The sequence below is a fragment of the Sinocyclocheilus grahami genome, unplaced genomic scaffold, assembly GCF_001515645.1.
Source record: "Sinocyclocheilus grahami isolate Dianchi unplaced genomic scaffold, SAMN03320097.WGS_v1.1 scaffold706.1, whole genome shotgun sequence".
Lineage (NCBI taxonomy): Eukaryota > Metazoa > Chordata > Actinopteri > Cypriniformes > Cyprinidae > Sinocyclocheilus > Sinocyclocheilus grahami.
Genome location: NW_015505885.1, coordinates 649,923 through 670,105, shown reverse-complemented (window position 1 = coordinate 670,105; position 20,183 = coordinate 649,923). Strand labels below are relative to the sequence as shown.

The 20,183-nt window shown below is 33.5% G+C and overlaps 1 protein-coding gene across 2 annotated transcripts in view; it reads left to right on the top strand.

Moving 5' to 3' along the window:
• The window catches only part of LOC107559949 (cytoplasmic aconitate hydratase), a 27,507-nt gene extending 7,324 nt beyond the window's left edge, over window positions 1–20,183 (top strand). For both annotated transcript variants that reach the window (XM_016243978.1, XM_016243979.1), the window contains exons 5-21: window positions 368–437; window positions 527–710; window positions 1,974–2,113; window positions 2,377–2,548; window positions 3,420–3,520; window positions 3,641–3,757; window positions 4,881–5,040; window positions 10,740–10,875; window positions 11,591–11,675; window positions 11,760–11,916; window positions 12,025–12,149; window positions 12,289–12,393; window positions 13,661–13,803; window positions 14,759–14,906; window positions 16,017–16,139; window positions 17,273–17,458; window positions 19,511–20,183. In XM_016243978.1, the coding sequence (XP_016099464.1) occupies window positions 368–437; window positions 527–710; window positions 1,974–2,113; window positions 2,377–2,548; window positions 3,420–3,520; window positions 3,641–3,757; window positions 4,881–5,040; window positions 10,740–10,875; window positions 11,591–11,675; window positions 11,760–11,916; window positions 12,025–12,149; window positions 12,289–12,393; window positions 13,661–13,803; window positions 14,759–14,906; window positions 16,017–16,139; window positions 17,273–17,458; window positions 19,511–19,627 (2,269 nt within the window). In that variant the 3' untranslated portion in view covers window positions 19,628–20,183. The remainder of the gene's footprint in view (window positions 1–367; window positions 438–526; window positions 711–1,973; window positions 2,114–2,376; window positions 2,549–3,419; window positions 3,521–3,640; window positions 3,758–4,880; window positions 5,041–10,739; window positions 10,876–11,590; window positions 11,676–11,759; window positions 11,917–12,024; window positions 12,150–12,288; window positions 12,394–13,660; window positions 13,804–14,758; window positions 14,907–16,016; window positions 16,140–17,272; window positions 17,459–19,510) is intronic.

Genomic DNA, 20,183 nt, shown 5'->3' with positions numbered 1-20,183 from the left:
ATATATATATATATATTATAAAACAATGATTTAGAATGTACTTTAAAGTTAAACTTTTAATTTGACGTCATTAATATTCTATTATCTGCAAGTACAGTTTTTTTAAATGTACTATTAAGATTTGAAGTACACTACAAGTGCACATTCAGTACAGTTAAGCACCCTTCTTTTTCATAAGTGTAGCTGTTTACATTTTTTAGGGCCCTGTCCTTATGAACTCCCAAAATGTTACTGTCACAACTAAAAATGAAAACTGCAACTAAAGTGTCACTTGGAGCGCTTGTGTTGGGGTTTGCTCTCTGGTGACAAGTGTATCGTGATTTTAACTGTCCAGTACAAAAGTTCATTACCTTTTCCATTCTTCAAGGTCTGACAGCCTTCAGAAAAACCAAGACCTTGAATTTGAAAGGAACAGAGAACGATTTGAGTTTTTGAAGGTAATTTTCCCCTTCTGTATTTGATATTGTTTGAGACTACAAGATATGACGATGAAGATGGCTTGAGAACTAATTGTATCGGTCCACAGTGGGGTTCTAAAGCATTCCGGAACATGCGGATCATTCCGCCGGGATCAGGAATAGTCCATCAGGTCAATCTGGAATACCTGGCCAGGGTCGTGTTTGAGCAGGACGGATACTACTATCCAGACAGTCTGGTGGGAACGGACTCCCACACTACCATGATCGATGGGCTGGGAGTGCTGGGCTGGGGTGAGTGAAACTCATCGAGAATCACCACAAGTTTCATTGTTTTAAATAACATATTTAATTACCTTTACATTTATCATTCTTGGTGTGAATGAGCTTCGAGTCATAACTATGAGATTAAAAAGTCGAAATTGTCATAATGTATTCATAATTATGACTTATAATGTGTATAAAATGTCAAAATCTTTGAGATGCTCTGTCATAATTATGAGATAAAAAGTTGAAATTGTCATAACTATGACTTTATATCTCATAATTTTGACATGTTATGTGTAAATCATATTGCCTAATTATCATAATGCATAATTATGCCTAATTCATAATTAAGGCAGTTCATGTCATAATTATGACTTCTCTCATAATTTCAACTAATGGCATAGTTATGACTTAGTATCTCATAATTTTGACATTTTATGTGTAAATCATAATGCCTAATTATCATAATGCATAATTATGGCTAAGTCATATTTAAGGCAGTTCATGTCATAATTATGACTTATCTCATAATTTCAACTAATGGCATAGTTATGACTTAGTATCTCATAATTTTGACATTTTATGTATAAGTCGAAATACGAAAGTCATAATTATAACTATTTTGACTTTCATGTCAGAATTATGATGTATCATAATTTCATTAATAGTTATGACTTCACATCTCAAAATTTTGACATTTTATGTATAGGTCATATGCAGGTCACTTATAACAATTTCAACTTTTTATTTCACAATTATAACTTAGTATCTCATAATTTTGACATGTTATGTGTAAATCATAATGCCTAATTATCATAATGCATAATTATGGCTAAGTCATAATTAAGGCAGTTCATGTCATAATTATGGCTTATCTCATAATTTCAATTTATGGCATAGTTATAACTTAGTATCTCATAATTTTGACATTTTATACAGTATATATAAGTCATAATGCATGTCATGCATATGACATTTTCGACTTGCGTGTCATAATTTTGACTTATGTTGTAAATGATATAGTATCTAATAATTTTGACAATTTATGTAAAAGCCATAAAACATAAGTTGTAATTATTACAATTTCAACTTTCATGTCATAATTTGGACTTATTTCATAACTATGACTTTGTATCTCATAATTTCGACCTTTTGTTCCTTTTTTGTTATTTTGGAAAAAAGAAAGTTAAATTGTGTATCATTGTTGGGCTTATAAATAAAGAAAAAGGGAAATTCAGTAATAAATGCTAAATGTCGAGCTGAGATTTAAGCTCCGATCTTTTGGAGCAGGTGTTGGAGGTATCGAGGCGGAGGCGGTCATGTTGGGTCAGCCGATCAGCATGGTGCTGCCAGAGGTCATCGGCTACAAACTACAGGGGACGCCCAACAAATATATCACCTCCACTGACATAGTGCTTACTGTCACCAAGGTATGCAAGTCTTGCCATATCGGAATTTTTATGGTGAAATTTTTTGCTTTTAAGAAACAATAACTCAAATAAGCTTCATGGTTTAGTGGATGTTTAAAAACAACTGACATAGTGCTTACTGTCACCAAGGTATGCAAGTCTTGCCATATCGGAATTTTTATGGTGAAATTTTTTTGCTTTTAAGAAACTAACTCAAATAAGCTTCATGGTTTAGTGGATGTTTAAAAATGAAGTTGCTCTGTTTTACTGCTTTCTCTGCTCAGCATTTGCGGCAAGTTGGTGTGGTTGGAAAATTTGTGGAGTTTTTCGGCCCTGGTGTTGCTCAGCTGTCTATCGCTGACCGCGCCACCATCGCCAACATGTGCCCTGAGTATGGAGCCACCGCTGCCTTCTTCCCTGTAGACCAGATCAGCATTCATTATCTGAAGCAGACGGGTGGGTAAACCTGTCCCTGATCAGTTTTAAAAGCTTCTAACCCTTGTTAAAAAGAAGTACACTTTAGCATACGTATAAAAAGAGTACTTATTATTGAAATAATATACTTTAAAAGAATATACTTAAGTGCAAACTAAATGTAATGTTTTCAGATTTTTTTTGCATGTAAATTGCGATTAAATTAATATGTTTTATATATATTAAATGCAATTATTTGAACTTTAGAGTGCTTTTTGACCCACTTAGGTGCATATTTATTTTAATTGCATAATTACTTCGATTGTCTTTGAAATATGTGCTGACAAGCATTTATGGTAATCTAAAATATACTTTAATGTAATTTCTATAGAAACGTGCAATATATTTGTAATTACACATTTTGCAATTTAGTACATTTAAAATATATTAACTTTGAATGCAATATTGAATAACACTACAGTTAAAATTATAATCAAGTATTTTACGCGCTTTAGTATGTTAGTCAACACGTCAAAATAAGTGTACTTCTTTATAGCACAACAAAAAATCACTAAAATGGTGATTTAAAAGGTACTTTAAAGTAAAACTTCATTTGACATTGACAAAGTGCACTTTTTAAAAGTGTACTTAAGTGCGTTAAAAACATAGTCGTGAAAATGTCTATCCTTAAGTCACTTAAGTGGCCTTTTATTTCATTAATATCAAATGATCTGCAGATTTTTAAAAAATACTTTAAAGAGCTTAAGAACAATACAATTAAGCACCCTTCGTTTTCACAAGAGGAACTACATTCTGCTGTGGTCAGGAAGGTGGAATTGCTTTACTCTCTACAAGAAAGTTGGCAACTCTCACTGTTTATACAGTATATGTTTTATTCATATGTGTTTTTAAGGGAGGGACGCAGAGAAGCTGAATTACATAGAAAAGTATCTGAAAGCGGTGGGCATGTTCAGAGACTACAGCAACACAGCGGAGGATCCACAGTTCACTCAGGTAGCAAATCTAAATTCAACACATTCCCACAAATCTGCTGTTCACAGACACATCTGAACCTCTTTCTGCAAATTGTACTTGTGTCTCGGGATGATTGTTATTCATCTTTCTCTCATGCAGGTTGTTGAGTTGGACCTCAGTACGGTCGTCCCCTGCTGCAGCGGTCCCAAGCGGCCACAGGACAAAGTGGATGTATCAGAGATGAAGCAGGACTTTAAAACGTGTTTAGGGGCCAAGGTACATGCCACAGAAACACCTGAGAAAACACACAGGACACACACTCCCTCTGAATCTAGAGACTATGCAGCATTATTTTTCCTCATGAAAGAGAAAATCAAACTTTGATAAAACATATTTATGACATAAGAGATAAAAAGCTGAAATGATGAGATATGAAGTCGTAATTATGCCACACAAGTCCATATGACAGTCAAAATTATGAAATAAAAAGTCGAAAAACTATTGAATTAAAAAACTAAATTATTTGCATAAATATTCTGACATAAATTGAAACTGGCACAAAACACGGTGAAATTGTGGCAGTCACAATTATGATAAATAAGTAACAAATATGAACAAAAAATTAATTGTGATAGTCATTTTAACACAATTATGAAATAGTCATAATTATGACCATGTAAAAGATTAAGACACAAAATGTTAAATTATGACACAAAGTCCTTATGACAGTCAACCTTATGTGTAAATATAATTATTTACATTCAAAAAATCATGAAGAAACTGACAGTCACAATTATGATATAAAAGTTGAAATTGTGACAGTCATTATAACAACAATATGAAAAAAGTGATAAGACTTGAAAATGATGACAAAGTCCTTTTGACTGTCAAAATTATTACAAAAAGTCTAAATTGACATAAAACTTCACATTATGACAAAACAATTGACATAACTCCTAATTATTTCATTAAAAGTCAAAAATGATGGGAGTCATATTTATTACATACCATAAATATAAATTTTTGTTTGACTTTTTAACATTTTGAAGAATATTTGTTTTATGTAATAGTTACCAAAGCATGCTTTTTTTTTCTCATGTCACTACAGGAATATCTGGAAGCTCATTCCTCCACATATTTCCTTTTGAAAAATGTTAAGTGTGCATTTAGTTTGGTCGACTTAATTTAGTTAACTTTAAGAGTGCACTAAATTAAAGATGGCCTCAAAGCTAATATACATGAACTATGGACATAACAGTAATGTCATAACATTTACAAATAGTCAAATTGAGATTTTTAATGGGTTCTTTAAAGCAGTGCTGAAGCAACCATTCTTGTCTAGAGACATATTCCTGCTCACCTGTCATGCATCACTGTCTGTGTCTGTGTCTGTCTACAGCAAGGCTTCAAAGGATTCCAGGTGGCTCCGGAGCGCCATGATGTTCGAGTGCCCTTCCAGTTTAACGGAGCGGAGTATTCTCTGTCTCACGGATCCGTGGTCATCGCAGCTATTACCAGCTGCACTAACACCAGTAACCCCTCAGTCATGCTGGGAGCAGGTACATGTCTGTCCACAGGGATGCCATCGAGTTTAATTCATCTACTCACCCTCATGTCACTTGAAGAGCATGTTTATTCCTGTAAAAATTGAGGGTTAACAGATGGCTCTTTTCCATGTTTTAAAAGTGTATGGAAACGGGGCTCCAAAAACACCACAGAAGTAGTCCATATGACTCTTTCTCCATGTCATTCTTATTTGACCTGTACATTTAAAGGGATAGTTCACCCAAAAAAGAAAATTCTGTCATTAATTACCCAGCTTCATGACGTTCCAAACTATTGCTTTTAGTAATTTTAGCACTTATTTTACTTCAGTAATTCAGTTTGTTGTAAAGACAACATTTCCGATTTTTGTTAGTTTTTATTTTTTTAGTTTTCCATCTTATATTTGTATTTTATTTCAGCTTTATTTCAAGTAACAAAGACAAAATTGACATATATATTTAATAGTTTTAGTTAACAATAACAACACTTGTTTATATATATATATATATATACTGTATATATATTATTTGTGCATCTTTAGTTTCGAGGTTGTTGGTTACGGCTGCATGACCTGCATTGGAAACAGTGGACCTCTACCAGAGCCGGTTGTAGAGGCGATTACTCAGGTAAACAAGCTTTTATAATGGTTTTGGATAATATTTTCAAACTTAGAACCGTTTTAATGATCTCTTTCTTTAATGATGTCTCAGGGTGATTTGGTGGCTGCGGGTGTCCTGTCTGGAAACAGAAACTTTGAGGGTCGCGTCCATCCCAACACACGAGCCAATTACCTGGCCTCTCCTCCTCTGGTCATTGCCTATGCTATAGCAGGCACAATGAGAATAGATTTTGAAAAAGAGCCTTTAGGTGAGTAATATTTACCAGGTATTAAATCTCATTCTTTTACATGCCGATGGTTGTTCTCCCTTTAAAAACATGAATGCTGCCCATGTTTCTTGGCCTGTTTTCATCCAGCCGTGAACTCTCAGGGAAAAGAGGTTTTCCTGAGGGACATCTGGCCCACGCGGGAGGAGATCCAGGCGGTGGAGAGACAGTTTGTCATTCCTGCCATGTTTAAGGAGGTCTATGAGAAAGTTGAGGTACTGCTGACTTATAAACTACTCTTCTATAAATCAAAACGATGTCCAGATACCAAAAAGCATCATTCTGCAGTAAACGCATTTAGTTCTTAATATTTAAACCGTGTTTTAAGTAGCGTTTGTCTGTTTTCATATTTAGAAAGTGAATGAACGCTGGAACTCCCTGAAAGCTCCTTCTGACAAGCTGTATACCTGGGATCCCAGTTCTACTTACATTAAATCCCCTCCTTTCTTTGATGGACTGGTAATGTATACCATTGCCTCTTTTTTCCATTATTATAACTATACCCTAATAAAAAAATTGTGACCCTGGAGCACAAAACCAGTCTTAAGTCGCTGGGGTATATTTGTAGCAATAGCCAAAAAAAACATTGTATGGGTCAAAATATCGATTTTTCTTTTATGTTAAAAATCATGAGGACATTAAGTAAAGATCGTGTTCCATGAAGATATTTTGTACATTTCCTACCATAAATATATCAAAACTTAATTTTTGATTAGTAATATGCATTGCTAAGAACTTCATTTGGACAACTTTGAAGGCTATTTTTTTTTTCAATATTTAGATTTTTTTTGCACCCTCAGATTCCAGATTTTCAAATAGTTGTATCTCGGCCAAATATTGTCTCGATCCTAACAAACCATACATCAATGGAAAGCTCATTTATTCAGCTTTCAGATGATGTATAAATCTCAATTTCAAATAATTGACCCTTATGACTGGTTTTGTGGTCCAGGGTCACAATTAGTAGATTTTAGCATACTTTAAAAAGAGTACTTATGTTTGAAATAGTACACTTTAAAAGAATATACTTAAGTGTGAAATGAATGTAATGTTTTCAAACACTTAAATGCATATTAAATGGAAGTGTATTATAGGTTAAATTCATATTATATGCAATGAGCTGAACTTTAAAGTACGACTTAAGTATATCTTTTATGTGTAATTTCAAAATTCCTTCTAGTGTCTTTGAAATATGGTTAAAGTACTGACAAGCATGTATGGTAAACTAAAATGTACTTTAATGTAATTTCTATTGAAACTTGTATGTCATATATTTGTGATTAAACATTTGTATTTGCAGTTGAGTACATTTAAAATATATTAAATGTAATGCTAATCAACACACTATAAAGTTATAATTAAGTACTTTGCATCTGCGTTATTACGTTAGTAACGCATCAAAATAATTATACTTCTTTAAAACACAACAAAGATTATTAAAACATAATGATTAAGTGTACTTTACAGTAAAATTTCAATTTGATATTACAAAAGTCACTTTTTAAAAGTGTGCTTAAGTGTGTTAAGAAAGCGTCTCTCTTTAAGTCACTTAAGTGGCCTTTTATTTCATTAATATTATATTATAAGCAAGTACAGATAAAAAAAAAATACACTTTTAAGATTTGAAGTACACTACAAGTGCACATTCAATACTGTTAAGCACACTTCTTTTTCACAAAGTTTGGCAAAAACTGTAAACACAAGTTCCTTTGCTGTTACATCTTTAGACCCGGGAGCTGCAGACACCAAACTCCATAACAGACGCGTACGTGCTGCTCAATTTGGGAGATTCTGTGACCACGGACCACATCTCGCCTGCTGGAAACATTGCACGTAACAGTGCTGCCGCACGATACCTGACCAGCCGCGGGTGAGATGTTGATTCGCTTAAGTGTATTCAGCAATTTAAGGGGGCATTTGTGGCCTAATGGTTAGAGAGTCAGACTTGTAACCCAAAAGTAGTGGGTTCAAGTCTCTGTACCGGTGTGTCTCTCTGTGTGTGTGTGTGTGTGTGTGTGTTCACTACTCACTGCTGTGTGTGTGCACTTGGATGGGTTAAATGCACAAATTCCGAGAATGGGACACCGTACTTGGCTACACTTCAGTTTCACTTCCAATTCAAGCTGTTACACACCTATCTCTGTGTGATCTCTAAGTCTGTATGGTCTTTAAAATGAGATGTGACTTACAATGTGTAATGTAAAATTGTTTCTATTCCTAGACTCACCCCGAGGGAGTTCAATTCATATGGTTCTCGTCGAGGGAATGACGCAGTCATGGCTCGAGGCACATTTGCCAACATCCGCCTCTTTAACAAGTTTATAAACAAGCAAGCACCAAGTACCATCTACCTTCCTACAGAGGAGACGGTGTGAAACTAATATTATTATTATAGTAGTAATAAGTAATATTTTGTATTATTTTAATAATAGAATATAATGCAAAACATGTATGTTTTTGTGTGTGTATATATATATATATATATATATATATGTGTGAGTATGTATGTATTAGGGGTGCCAACTGTCCAGTTTTAGATGGGACGTCCCTTATATTGGCCCCAATTGATTTGTCCCGTACGTGACCTCCCTTGTCCCGTTTATGGATTGCTACGCTGATCTAACCACTGACTGATACAACAGCAACAGTGCTGATCACGACACTTGAGATTGATCACCAGATAACATACAGATAACAAACTCCAAACTGAGAATGAATCATTCTTCGGTTTTAAGACCAAGCAGAATCTTGCAGAATTTTGATTTCGGCAAATAAGTTTGAGCGAATGCAAACAACGTGAATATTGTTCATGAGTCCAACATCCAGCCACGCAAGAAAACATGCAATCTGCCTCAGAGAGAAGACGCGATCATAAAGGCAAGTCGTGTTTAGTCCATGTTGTTAAATAGAGAAAAAAATGTCACGTTTAAACAACTAAAGGTGTATTCTTTACCTTGGACCTCATTTTTAAAACACAAAATGACCAATAAAGAATCAAAAACAGCCGATACTAGTTCTCTAAGCTGTCTTTAATTGAAAATATGCATTTTCATTCATTCATACAGTACGTGGTTGCAACAACATTTTAGTTCAAGTAGTTTTAAAAATGCTTTATTGACTGACGTTTTATAGACATTCAGTTGTTCTGCTTTCAGATTCTATGCCATCTGTATGACATTACAATTCTTTTTAGAATTAAAATGTACATAAATAGGTTGTCTGAGAACCTTTTTTTTTTTACACCTTTTATACACATACTTGACTGCAGACACTGAAATGACATTCACTATGTGGTACAGTATAAATATTTTAAGTGTCCCTTATTCTGTGTCTTATTGTTCTATAATGAGCCATGATTGTCCCTTATTTTCCTTTTCTGAAGTTGGCAACCCTAGTGTGTTTGTGTGTGTGTGTGTATCCATTGCAATTTTCACTTTTTAATTTTATATATTTTAATATGTACACGTCAGAATAAGCATGTTGTTTGAATTTTTACATAAATATTGTGTTACACTGAACGACAATGTAACATTATTTCAACCAAATTGTGACATTTTTATTCTCCAAAAACTTATTTGAAACCTTAAAAGTAAACACTTTACTTACATTTAATGTGCTTTCTATGGACATAAAATCACTTTTGTACATTTCTTTTGATGCGGACATCTTAACGTCTTTGACCCATCTATATGTTTTTTCCCCCTGTGTAACAGAAAAAGATGGTTATCAGAGGCTCTTTTCCATATTTCAGAAGTGTATGGAAACGGGGCTCCAGAAACAGCATGGAAGTTGTCCATCTGACGCTTTAAATTCTTCCTAATTATTTAATTTTCATTTTTATTTGACCTATATATCTCAGTATCTTTTTTTGAGTAATTACTTACAAAATTAAATGACATTTTTATTTTAAATTAAACATTTTAATTTAGTATTATTTCCAGGAACTGTGCAAAATGCAACATTATTACCTCGACAGAAGCTGAATAGGAGAATAGAGAATCTTGGTCTTTAGTTTCTGTCTTAGCTGTTAAATGTCTTTTGAATTTCAGTGGTTTCATGCAACCACGTAAAACACATTGTGGTCAACAAAAGCCCTGTTTATTCTTGCTGGATTTTGACTCGCACTGTTAAAAATATAAACAATATGTGATAATATAATACAGACAGTCCACATTTTAACAAATAGAAGTTGAACACTGACAAAAAGTCACAATTATGACATAAAATGTTTAAATTGTGACAGTCATAAATAATTATTACATAGTCAAAATTATGAGATTACTACATTTTATGTAATAAATATGACAAAATGTCAAAATTGCATAGTCAAAATTAAGACATGATATTACATAATTATAACTTTTTTGTCATAGTCTAGTTTTTTTTTTCATTACAATTATGACTTAGTAAATCATAGCATTTAAATTTTTTTTTAATGATTTGAATAACTCATGATTATGATTTTACCTAAACTTGATTGCTTCAAGTGAAGCCATATTTAATGTCTGTTTTCTTTTACCTTGCATGCTTTGTTTATGGTTTTTGAGGATGAGGGCATGCATCTGTGTTTGCATCTGTCTAATTTGGCAGCTTTTGCCAACTCACAGATACATTTGTGCCAAAACACTGTAGAGGAACAAAAGCTAAGGTTAAGCCTCTTTTATATTTGCCATTCGTTTTTCAGAACAGACCTGTTACCCATTTTTGGGTCGTGACCCACCAGTTAAGATCCACTGACTTAGAGGCTCATTATAAACATGTAAACAAACTCCAAATGTATTTGTGTCACTTTACAACTAATGTAATGCTATTTCTTTCTTTCTGTCAGGTCTGTTGGCGCAGAGGGCTGTAAAGGCTGGTCTCCGTGTCAAGCCGTACATAAAGACCAGTCTGTCTCCAGGCAGTGGAGTGGTCACATACTACCTTAAAGAGAGCGGGGTCATGGACTTCCTCTCACAGTTAGGGTGAGGAGCTCTTCATTGTCTGTGTTGCTTCACATAACTATAATTCTTGTGGATTTAAAGGAGCTACAGAAATAAAACAGGCTCTAACTGAATCATTATGACTGGCATTAGGGTCTCAATGTTACTTTTAGTACTATTTATATACTATTATAGTATTTATTAATATTTTGAATTGGCTTTTATTTTTATATGTTGAGTTTTCATTTTAATTTTATTTTCAGTTTTATTAAGTTTGCATTTGCCATTTTATTTAATTTTTTCATATTTAGCTTTAATTTATATTTATAAAATTTTTAGCTTTACCTGGTCATTTTAGTACTTCAGCTTGAACTTATTTTATTTCAGTTAGTGTCTTAAGTTTTGTTTTTGTTAGTGTTTTTTCTATTTAAGCACAGTTTTCACTGTGTTTTTATTCAGGTTTTTTTGTTATATATACAGTATATTTTTTAGTACAATTTAGTAAAATTGTTCGTTTTAGTAATTTTAGCACTTATTTTACTTCAGTAATTCAGTTTGTTGTAAAGACAACATTTCCGATTTTTGTTAGTTTTTATTTTTTTAGTTTTCCATCTTATATTTGTATTTTATTTCAGCTTTATTTCAAGTAACAAAGACAAAATTGACATATATATTTAATAGTTTTAGTTAACAATAACAACACTTGTTTATATATATATATATATATACTGTATATATATTATTTGTGCATCTTTAGTTTCGAGGTTGTTGGTTACGGCTGCATGACCTGCATTGGAAACAGTGGACCTCTACCAGAGCCGGTTGTAGAGGCGATTACTCAGGTAAACAAGCTTTTATAATGGTTTTGGATAATATTTTCAAACTTAGAACCGTTTTAATGATCTCTTTCTTTAATGATGTCTCAGGGTGATTTGGTGGCTGCGGGTGTCCTGTCTGGAAACAGAAACTTTGAGGGTCGCGTCCATCCCAACACACGAGCCAATTACCTGGCCTCTCCTCCTCTGGTCATTGCCTATGCTATAGCAGGCACAATGAGAATAGATTTTGAAAAAGAGCCTTTAGGTGAGTAATATTTACCAGGTATTAAATCTCATTCTTTTACATGCCGATGGTTGTTCTCCCTTTAAAAACATGAATGCTGCCCATGTTTCTTGGCCTGTTTTCATCCAGCCGTGAACTCTCAGGGAAAAGAGGTTTTCCTGAGGGACATCTGGCCCACGCGGGAGGAGATCCAGGCGGTGGAGAGACAGTTTGTCATTCCTGCCATGTTTAAGGAGGTCTATGAGAAAGTTGAGGTACTGCTGACTTATAAACTACTCTTCTATAAATCAAAACGATGTCCAGATACCAAAAAGCATCATTCTGCAGTAAACGCATTCAGTTCTTAATATTTAAACCGTGTTTTAAGTAGCGTTTGTCTGTTTTCATATTTAGAAAGTGAATGAACGCTGGAACTCCCTGAAAGCTCCTTCTGACAAGCTGTATACCTGGGATCCCAGTTCTACTTACATTAAATCCCCTCCTTTCTTTGATGGACTGGTAATGTATACCATTGCCTCTTTTTTCCATTATTATAACTATACCCTAATAAAAAAATTGTGACCCTGGAGCACAAAACCAGTCTTAAGTCGCTGGGGTATATTTGTAGCAATAGCCAAAAAAAACATTGTATGGGTCAAAATATCGATTTTTCTTTTATGTTAAAAATCATGAGGACATTAAGTAAAGATCGTGTTCCATGAAGATATTTTGTACATTTCCTACCATAAATATATCAAAACTTAATTTTTGATTAGTAATATGCATTGCTAAGAACTTCATTTGGACAACTTTGAAGGCTATTTTTTTTTTCAATATTTAGATTTTTTTTGCACCCTCAGATTCCAGATTTTCAAATAGTTGTATCTCGGCCAAATATTGTCTCGATCCTAACAAACCATACATCAATGGAAAGCTCATTTATTCAGCTTTCAGATGATGTATAAATCTCAATTTCAAATAATTGACCCTTATGACTGGTTTTGTGGTCCAGGGTCACAATTAGTAGATTTTAGCATACTTTAAAAAGAGTACTTATGTTTGAAATAGTACACTTTAAAAGAATATACTTAAGTGTGAAATGAATGTAATGTTTTCAAACACTTAAATGCATATTAAATGGAAGTGTATTATAGGTTAATTCATATTATATGCAATGAGCTGAACTTTAAAGTACGACTTAAGTATATCTTTTATGTGTAATTTCAAAATTCCTTCTAGTGTCTTTGAAATATGGTTAAAGTACTGACAAGCATGTATGGTAAACTAAAATGTACTTTAATGTCATTTCTATTGAAACTTGTATGTCATATATTTGTGATTAAACATTTGTATTTGCAGTTGAGTACATTTAAAATATATTAAATGTAATGCTAATCAACACACTATAAAGTTATAATTAAGTACTTTGCATCTGCGTTATTACGTTAGTAACGCATCAAAATAATTATACTTCTTTAAAACACAACAAAGATTATTAAAACATAATGATTAAGTGTACTTTACAGTAAAATTTCAATTTGATATTACAAAAGTCACTTTTTAAAAGTGTGCTTAAGTGTGTTAAGAAAGCGTCTCTCTTTAAGTCACTTAAGTGGCCTTTTATTTCATTAATATTATATTATAAGCAAGTACAGATAAAAAAAAAATACACTTTTAAGATTTGAAGTACACTACAAGTGCACATTCAATACTGTTAAGCACACTTCTTTTTCACAAAGTTTGGCAAAAACTGTAAACACAAGTTCCTTTGCTGTTACATCTTTAGACCCGGGAGCTGCAGACACCAAACTCCATAACAGACGCGTACGTGCTGCTCAATTTGGGAGATTCTGTGACCACGGACCACATCTCGCCTGCTGGAAACATTGCACGTAACAGTGCTGCCGCACGATACCTGACCAGCCGCGGGTGAGATGTTGATTCGCTTAAGTGTATTCAGCAATTTAAGGGGGCATTTGTGGCCTAATGGTTAGAGAGTCAGACTTGTAACCCAAAAGTAGTGGGTTCAAGTCTCTGTACCGGTGTGTCTCTCTGTGTGTGTGTGTGTGTTCGTGTGTTCATGCTGTGTGTGTGTAAACAAAGATTATTAAAACATAATGATTAAGTGTACTTTACAGTAAAATTTCAATTTGATATTACAAAAGTCACTTTTTAAAAGTGTGCTTAAGTGTGTTAAGAAAGCGTCTCTCTTTAAGTCACTTAAGTGGCCTTTTATTTCATTAATATTATATTATAAGCAAGTACAGATAAAAAAAAAATACACTTTTAAGATTTGAAGTACACTACAAGTGCACATTCAATACTGTTAAGCACACTTCTTTTTCACAAAGTTTGGCAAAAACTGTAAACACAAGTTCCTTTGCTGTTACATCTTTAGACCCGGGAGCTGCAGACACCAAACTCCATAACAGACGCGTACGTGCTGCTCAATTTGGGAGATTCTGTGACCACGGACCACATCTCGCCTGCTGGAAACATTGCACGTAACAGTGCTGCCGCACGATACCTGACCAGCCGCGGGTGAGATGTTGATTCGCTTAAGTGTATTCAGCAATTTAAGGGGGCATTTGAGGCCTAATGGTTAGAGAGTCAGACTTGTAACCCAAAAGTAGTGGGTTCAAGTCTCTGTACCGGTGTGTCTCTCTGTGTGTGTGTGTGTGTTCACTACTCACTGCTGTGTGTGTGCACTTGGATGGGTTAAATGCACAAATTCCGAGAATGGGACACCGTACTTGGCTACACTTCAGTTTCACTTCCAATTCAAGCTGTTACACACCTATCTCTGTGTGATCTCTAAGTCTGTATGGTCTTTAAAATGAGATGTGACTTACAATGTGTAATGTAAAATTGTTTCTATTCCTAGACTCACCCCGAGGGAGTTCAATTCATATGGTTCTCGTCGAGGGAATGACGCAGTCATGGCTCGAGGCACATTTGCCAACATCCGCCTCTTTAACAAGTTTATAAACAAGCAAGCACCAAGTACCATCTACCTTCCTACAGAGGAGACGGTGTGAAACTAATATTATTATTATAGTAGTAATAAGTAATATTTTGTATTATTTTAATAATAGAATATAATGCAAAACATGTATGTTTTTGTGTGTGTATATATATATATATATATATATATATGTGTGAGTATGTATGTATTAGGGTTGCCAACTGTCCAGTTTTAGATGGGACGTCCCTTATATTGGCCCCAATTGATTTGTCCCATACGTGACCTCCCTTGTCCCGTTTATGGATTGCTACGCTGATCTAACCACTGACTGATACAACAGCAACAGTGCTGATCACGACACTTGAGATTGATCACCAGATAACATACAGATAACAAACTCCAAACTGAGAATGAATCATTCTTCGGTTTTAAGACCAAGCAGAATCTTGCAGAATTTTGATTTCGGCAAATAAGTTTGAGCGAATGCAAACAACGTGAATATTGTTCATGAGTCCAACATCCAGCCACGCAAGAAAACATGCAATCTGCCTCAGAGAGAAGACGCGATCATAAAGGCAAGTCGTGTTTAGTCCATGTTGTTAAATAGAGAAAAAAATTTCACGTTTAAACAACTAAAGGCGTATTCTTTACCTTGGACCTCATTTTTAAAACACAAAATGACCAATAAAGAATCAAAAACAGCCGATACTAGTTCTCTAAGCTGTCTTTAATTGAAAATATGCATTTTCATTCATTCATACAGTACATGGTTGCAACAACATTTTAGTTCAAGTAGTTTTAAAAATGCTTTATTGACTGACGTTTTATAGACATTCAGTTGTTCTGCTTTCAGATTCTATGCCATCTGTATGACATTACAATTCTTTTTAGAATTAAAATGTACATAAATAGGTTGTCTGAGAACCTTTTTTTTTTTACACCTTTTATACACATACTTGACTGCAGACACTGAAATGACATTCACTATGTGGTACAGTATAAATATTTTAAGTGTCCCTTATTCTGTGTCTTATTGTTCTATAATGAGCCATGATTGTCCCTTATTTTCCTTTTCTGAAGTTGGCAACCCTAGTGTGTTTGTGTGTGTGTGTGTATCCATTGCAATTTTCACTTTTTAAATTTATTTTGTGTGTGTGTGTGTGTGTGTTTTTGGCAGATGGATGTTTTTGATGCTGCAGAGAAATACCAGCAGGCTGGTCATCCTCTCTTGATTCTGGCGGGCAAAGAGTATGGATCGGGAAGCTCTAGAGATTGGGCGGCTAAAGGGCCTTTCCTGCTGGTGAGACTTTATGCATCATCTAATGTTTCTACAAAATCATATACTGAGACATTTATGCATAAATGAGTTGCTCAGGTTGAAAAATCGACATTCAGGTAGAGAAATAGATCGTCGTTTTCTTGGACAAGATGATCCATTTCTGTCTGGAAGCTACATGTATGGGAGAAAAACAAGCTTTCAGGTCGTATTGCGGCCACATAGTTTAATTCGTGGCAATCCTAGTCTCTTTCAATCCTGTCTGCATGTGATGTCCCTTGTGGAAAAAGAAGTGTGCTTAAGTGTATTAAATGTGCACGTAGTGTACTTCGGTATTTTTATTTTTTTATATAGCGCTTTTAATAATACAGATTGTGTTAGGAAAATTATAGTATAGTGACAATAGTAAACACTCGTACTGTAGATAATGTAACTTTAATGAAATAAAAGGCTACTTAAGTGACTTAAAGAGAGACTTATATTCACTTTCTTATATTTCTGAACACGTCAAAATTCAATTTTACTGTAAAGTACACTTAATCACTATGTTTTGATAATCTTTGTTGTGTTTTAAAGTATAACTATTTTTATGTGTTACTAACATAATAAAGCACATGCAGATTACTTAATTATAACTTTATAAGTGTGTTGTTTAATATTACATTTAATGCATTTGAAATGTAATTGCAACTACACATTGCAACTTCAAACATGTAATTACAAATATATTTAAATGCATGACATACACGTTTCAATAAAAATGACATTAAAATATATTTTAGTTTATTATAAATGCTTGTCAGTGCATTCAGCAGTGCTTTAACGAGATTTCGAAGACAAGTGTAATTATAAAATTACATGCGGTATGAAGATGCACTGAAGTCCTACTTAATTGGATGATAACACTTTGAATTTCAGCTAATTGCATTTAATACAAATTTAAACTATACTGACATTGACATACATTTGAGTGTCCGAAAACATTGCATGAAGTTCACACTTAAGGTGTATTATTTAAAAAATATGTTATTTCCGTAATAAGTCCTCTTTTTACAAGTATTCTTCTTCTTTACACTTTCGCAAACAGCCAGTTTCTGGATCTGACAGAAAACGATGCATTCCTCTCAGTGCTGCTGATTTTTGTTTTTCTGTCTCAGGGCATCAAAGCTGTTCTAGCAGAGAGTTACGAGCGGATTCATCGCAGTAATCTGGTTGGGATGGGCATCATCCCTCTGGAGTATCTGCCGGGTGACAGCGCTGAAAGCCTGGGGCTCAGCGGCCGCGAGAGATACACTGTGATCATTCCTCCACAGATCACGCCCAGAATGAATGTCGACATCAAGGTGCACGCATGATTTCACCTCAAACTGAGCCTTAAATCGGCCCTTATAAAGCAGAGAGTTCCGGTCCTTGATTCTGATTGGCTGAGCCGTGTTCTAAGCTACTCTATAAACATACACCTTTGTTTACATTGTGTGTTGCTCAACCGTTTTATAAAAGCAATAAGCCCCGTAAAGCCGTGGGTTTACAGTGAATTTATAACGGCTAACTCCACTTCACGTCGTACCTAACAACACCCCTTAGCTCTTTATAAATTCACTGTAAACCACGGCTTCACGGGGCGTATTGCTTTATTTTGTAGCAACAAGGTTCAAGGATCTTTATCTATCACATGCATATTACATTCATGTGATATAATGTAGTAAATGTTTTTTCTGAACCAACAGTGAATTATGGACGTACACGCATAATAAAAAATAGAATATGTAACATGTATAACAGTAGATGTTATCTTCTGTGCGATCAATGGGACATGTGGTATTTTATTTTATTAACTGAATTGAATTTATTTTTTATTTTATTATTTTATTTGACTTTGCTTTTCCCTGAGACCCAGGCCTGATAAAGACCCAATTTCTTAAATCATTTTTATTTTTAGCTAAAATTAAAACAATGTAAAAAAAAATAATAATAATAATTTGTTTTATTTATTCAAATAAATCTGAAATCAAATATAAATATTAGATGAAAACTTCTGCTTAAAAACTTAAAATGAGACATTTAGAAATGTTGCATTGGCAACTTACTGACATAAAAAAATTAATAAAAAAATAAAATAACATTTTGTAGCAACGAGGTTCAAGTGTCTTTGTCTATCATATATACAGTATATATATTACATGCATGTAAATGTAAATGTTTTTTTCTTAGCTTCTCATCTCACATTGCAACAACAAACAAAACCAACTGTGAATTATGGCCATACACGCATAATAAAAAAATAGGATATAGAACATGTATAACAGCAGATGTTATAATCTTTGCATTCAATGGGACATGTGGGATTTTATTTTATTTTACTTTACATTTTCCTGAGATTCAGGCCTGATAAAAAAACACTTTCTTAAATTGAATAATCTCTCTTAAATGACTATCTAAAAAAAAAAAATCTTTATTTAAAAAAAAAAAAATAATAATTTGTTTTATTTATTCAAATAAATCTGAAATCAAATATAAATATTAGATGAAAACTTCTGCTTAAAAACTTAAAATGAGACATTTAGAAATGTTGCATTGGCAACTTACTGACATAAAAAAATTAATAAAAAAATAAAATAACATTTTGTAGCAAAGAGGTTCAAGTGTCTTTGTCTATCATATATACAGTATATATATTACATGCATGTAAATGTAAATGTTTTTTTCTTAGCTCCTCATCTCACATTGCAACAACAAACAAAACCAACTGTGAATTATGGCCATACACGCATAATAAAAAATAGAATATAGAACATGTATAACAGCAGATGTTATAATCTTTGCATTCAATGGGACATGTGGGATTTTATTTTATTTTACTTTACATTTTCCTGAGATTCAGGCCTGATAAAAAAACACTTTCTTAAATTGAATAATCTCTCTTAAATGACTATCTAAAAAAAAAAAATCTTTATTTAAATAAATCTGAAATAAAATCGAAATATTAGATGAAAATTTCCGTTTAAAAACAAAGGAAAATTAGAAATGTTGCCTTGGCAACAACAACAAAAAAAGTACTAAAGTTACTAAAATTGAAATTAAAATAAATGAAAACTATAGGGAATTATTAAAAAAAATTAAATGACTAAGACTTGATCTAAAAAAAGAAAAGAAAAGCTAAATCAAAATGCATAAGATACTATATAAATAATACTAAAATAACACTGACTTAAATATTTTTATTATTTATATTACAAATCTATTTAAATACATGACATACAATTTTCAACAGAAATGAAAGCTTCAAGTTAAAATTTCCTATGCTATAGAAATAATACTGAAATAACACTAGCTTGAATACTTTCTTCTGCGTCTTCCATTTGATGAAATGTGTTGTGTTTCATTCCTCTCTGCAGCTGGACACAGGGAAGACGTTTCAGGCCAAGATGAGGTTCGACACGGACGTGGAGCTCACGTACTTCCATCACGGCGGCATCCTCAACTACATGATCCGCAAGATGTCCCAAAACTGACACCGTCTTCAGGACGATCCCCTCGAAACGCACATATTATCCACCATCTGGATGCTTGTTTTGTCCCATCAGTGGTTTTGTCTCTCTCTCTTTTTTTTTTGTTAGTTATAACAGTATAAACGTTGATTCTTTTTTCTTTTTTTAAGATGTACCAATGATTCCGTTTCATTGCTGAATCATTTTCTTTCAGAAGAGTCACGTAATGGTTATGCATTAACTTCATTAGACTGAAATACTGACGAACATGTGGTTTAAAACGGATGTTGCATCAGATAAATCCCTTTAACAGCTGTCGGATATCAGATGAAAATATGAAAGTGCCTATGTTTTCACACATTGTGTCTAATCATTTGAAAAAGCCTGTGCTTGTTTCATTCCAAGTCTTTATTTCTTATGCATCTGTACTCAGAGCTGGGTAGTAACTGATTGCATGTAATCTGGATTACGTAATCAGATTCCAAAAATGAGGCACTTGTAATTAGATTAAATTACATTTTAAAATACTCGTAATCAGACGAAGGTTACCTTTTTATTGAGTGCATATTATTCACACAAT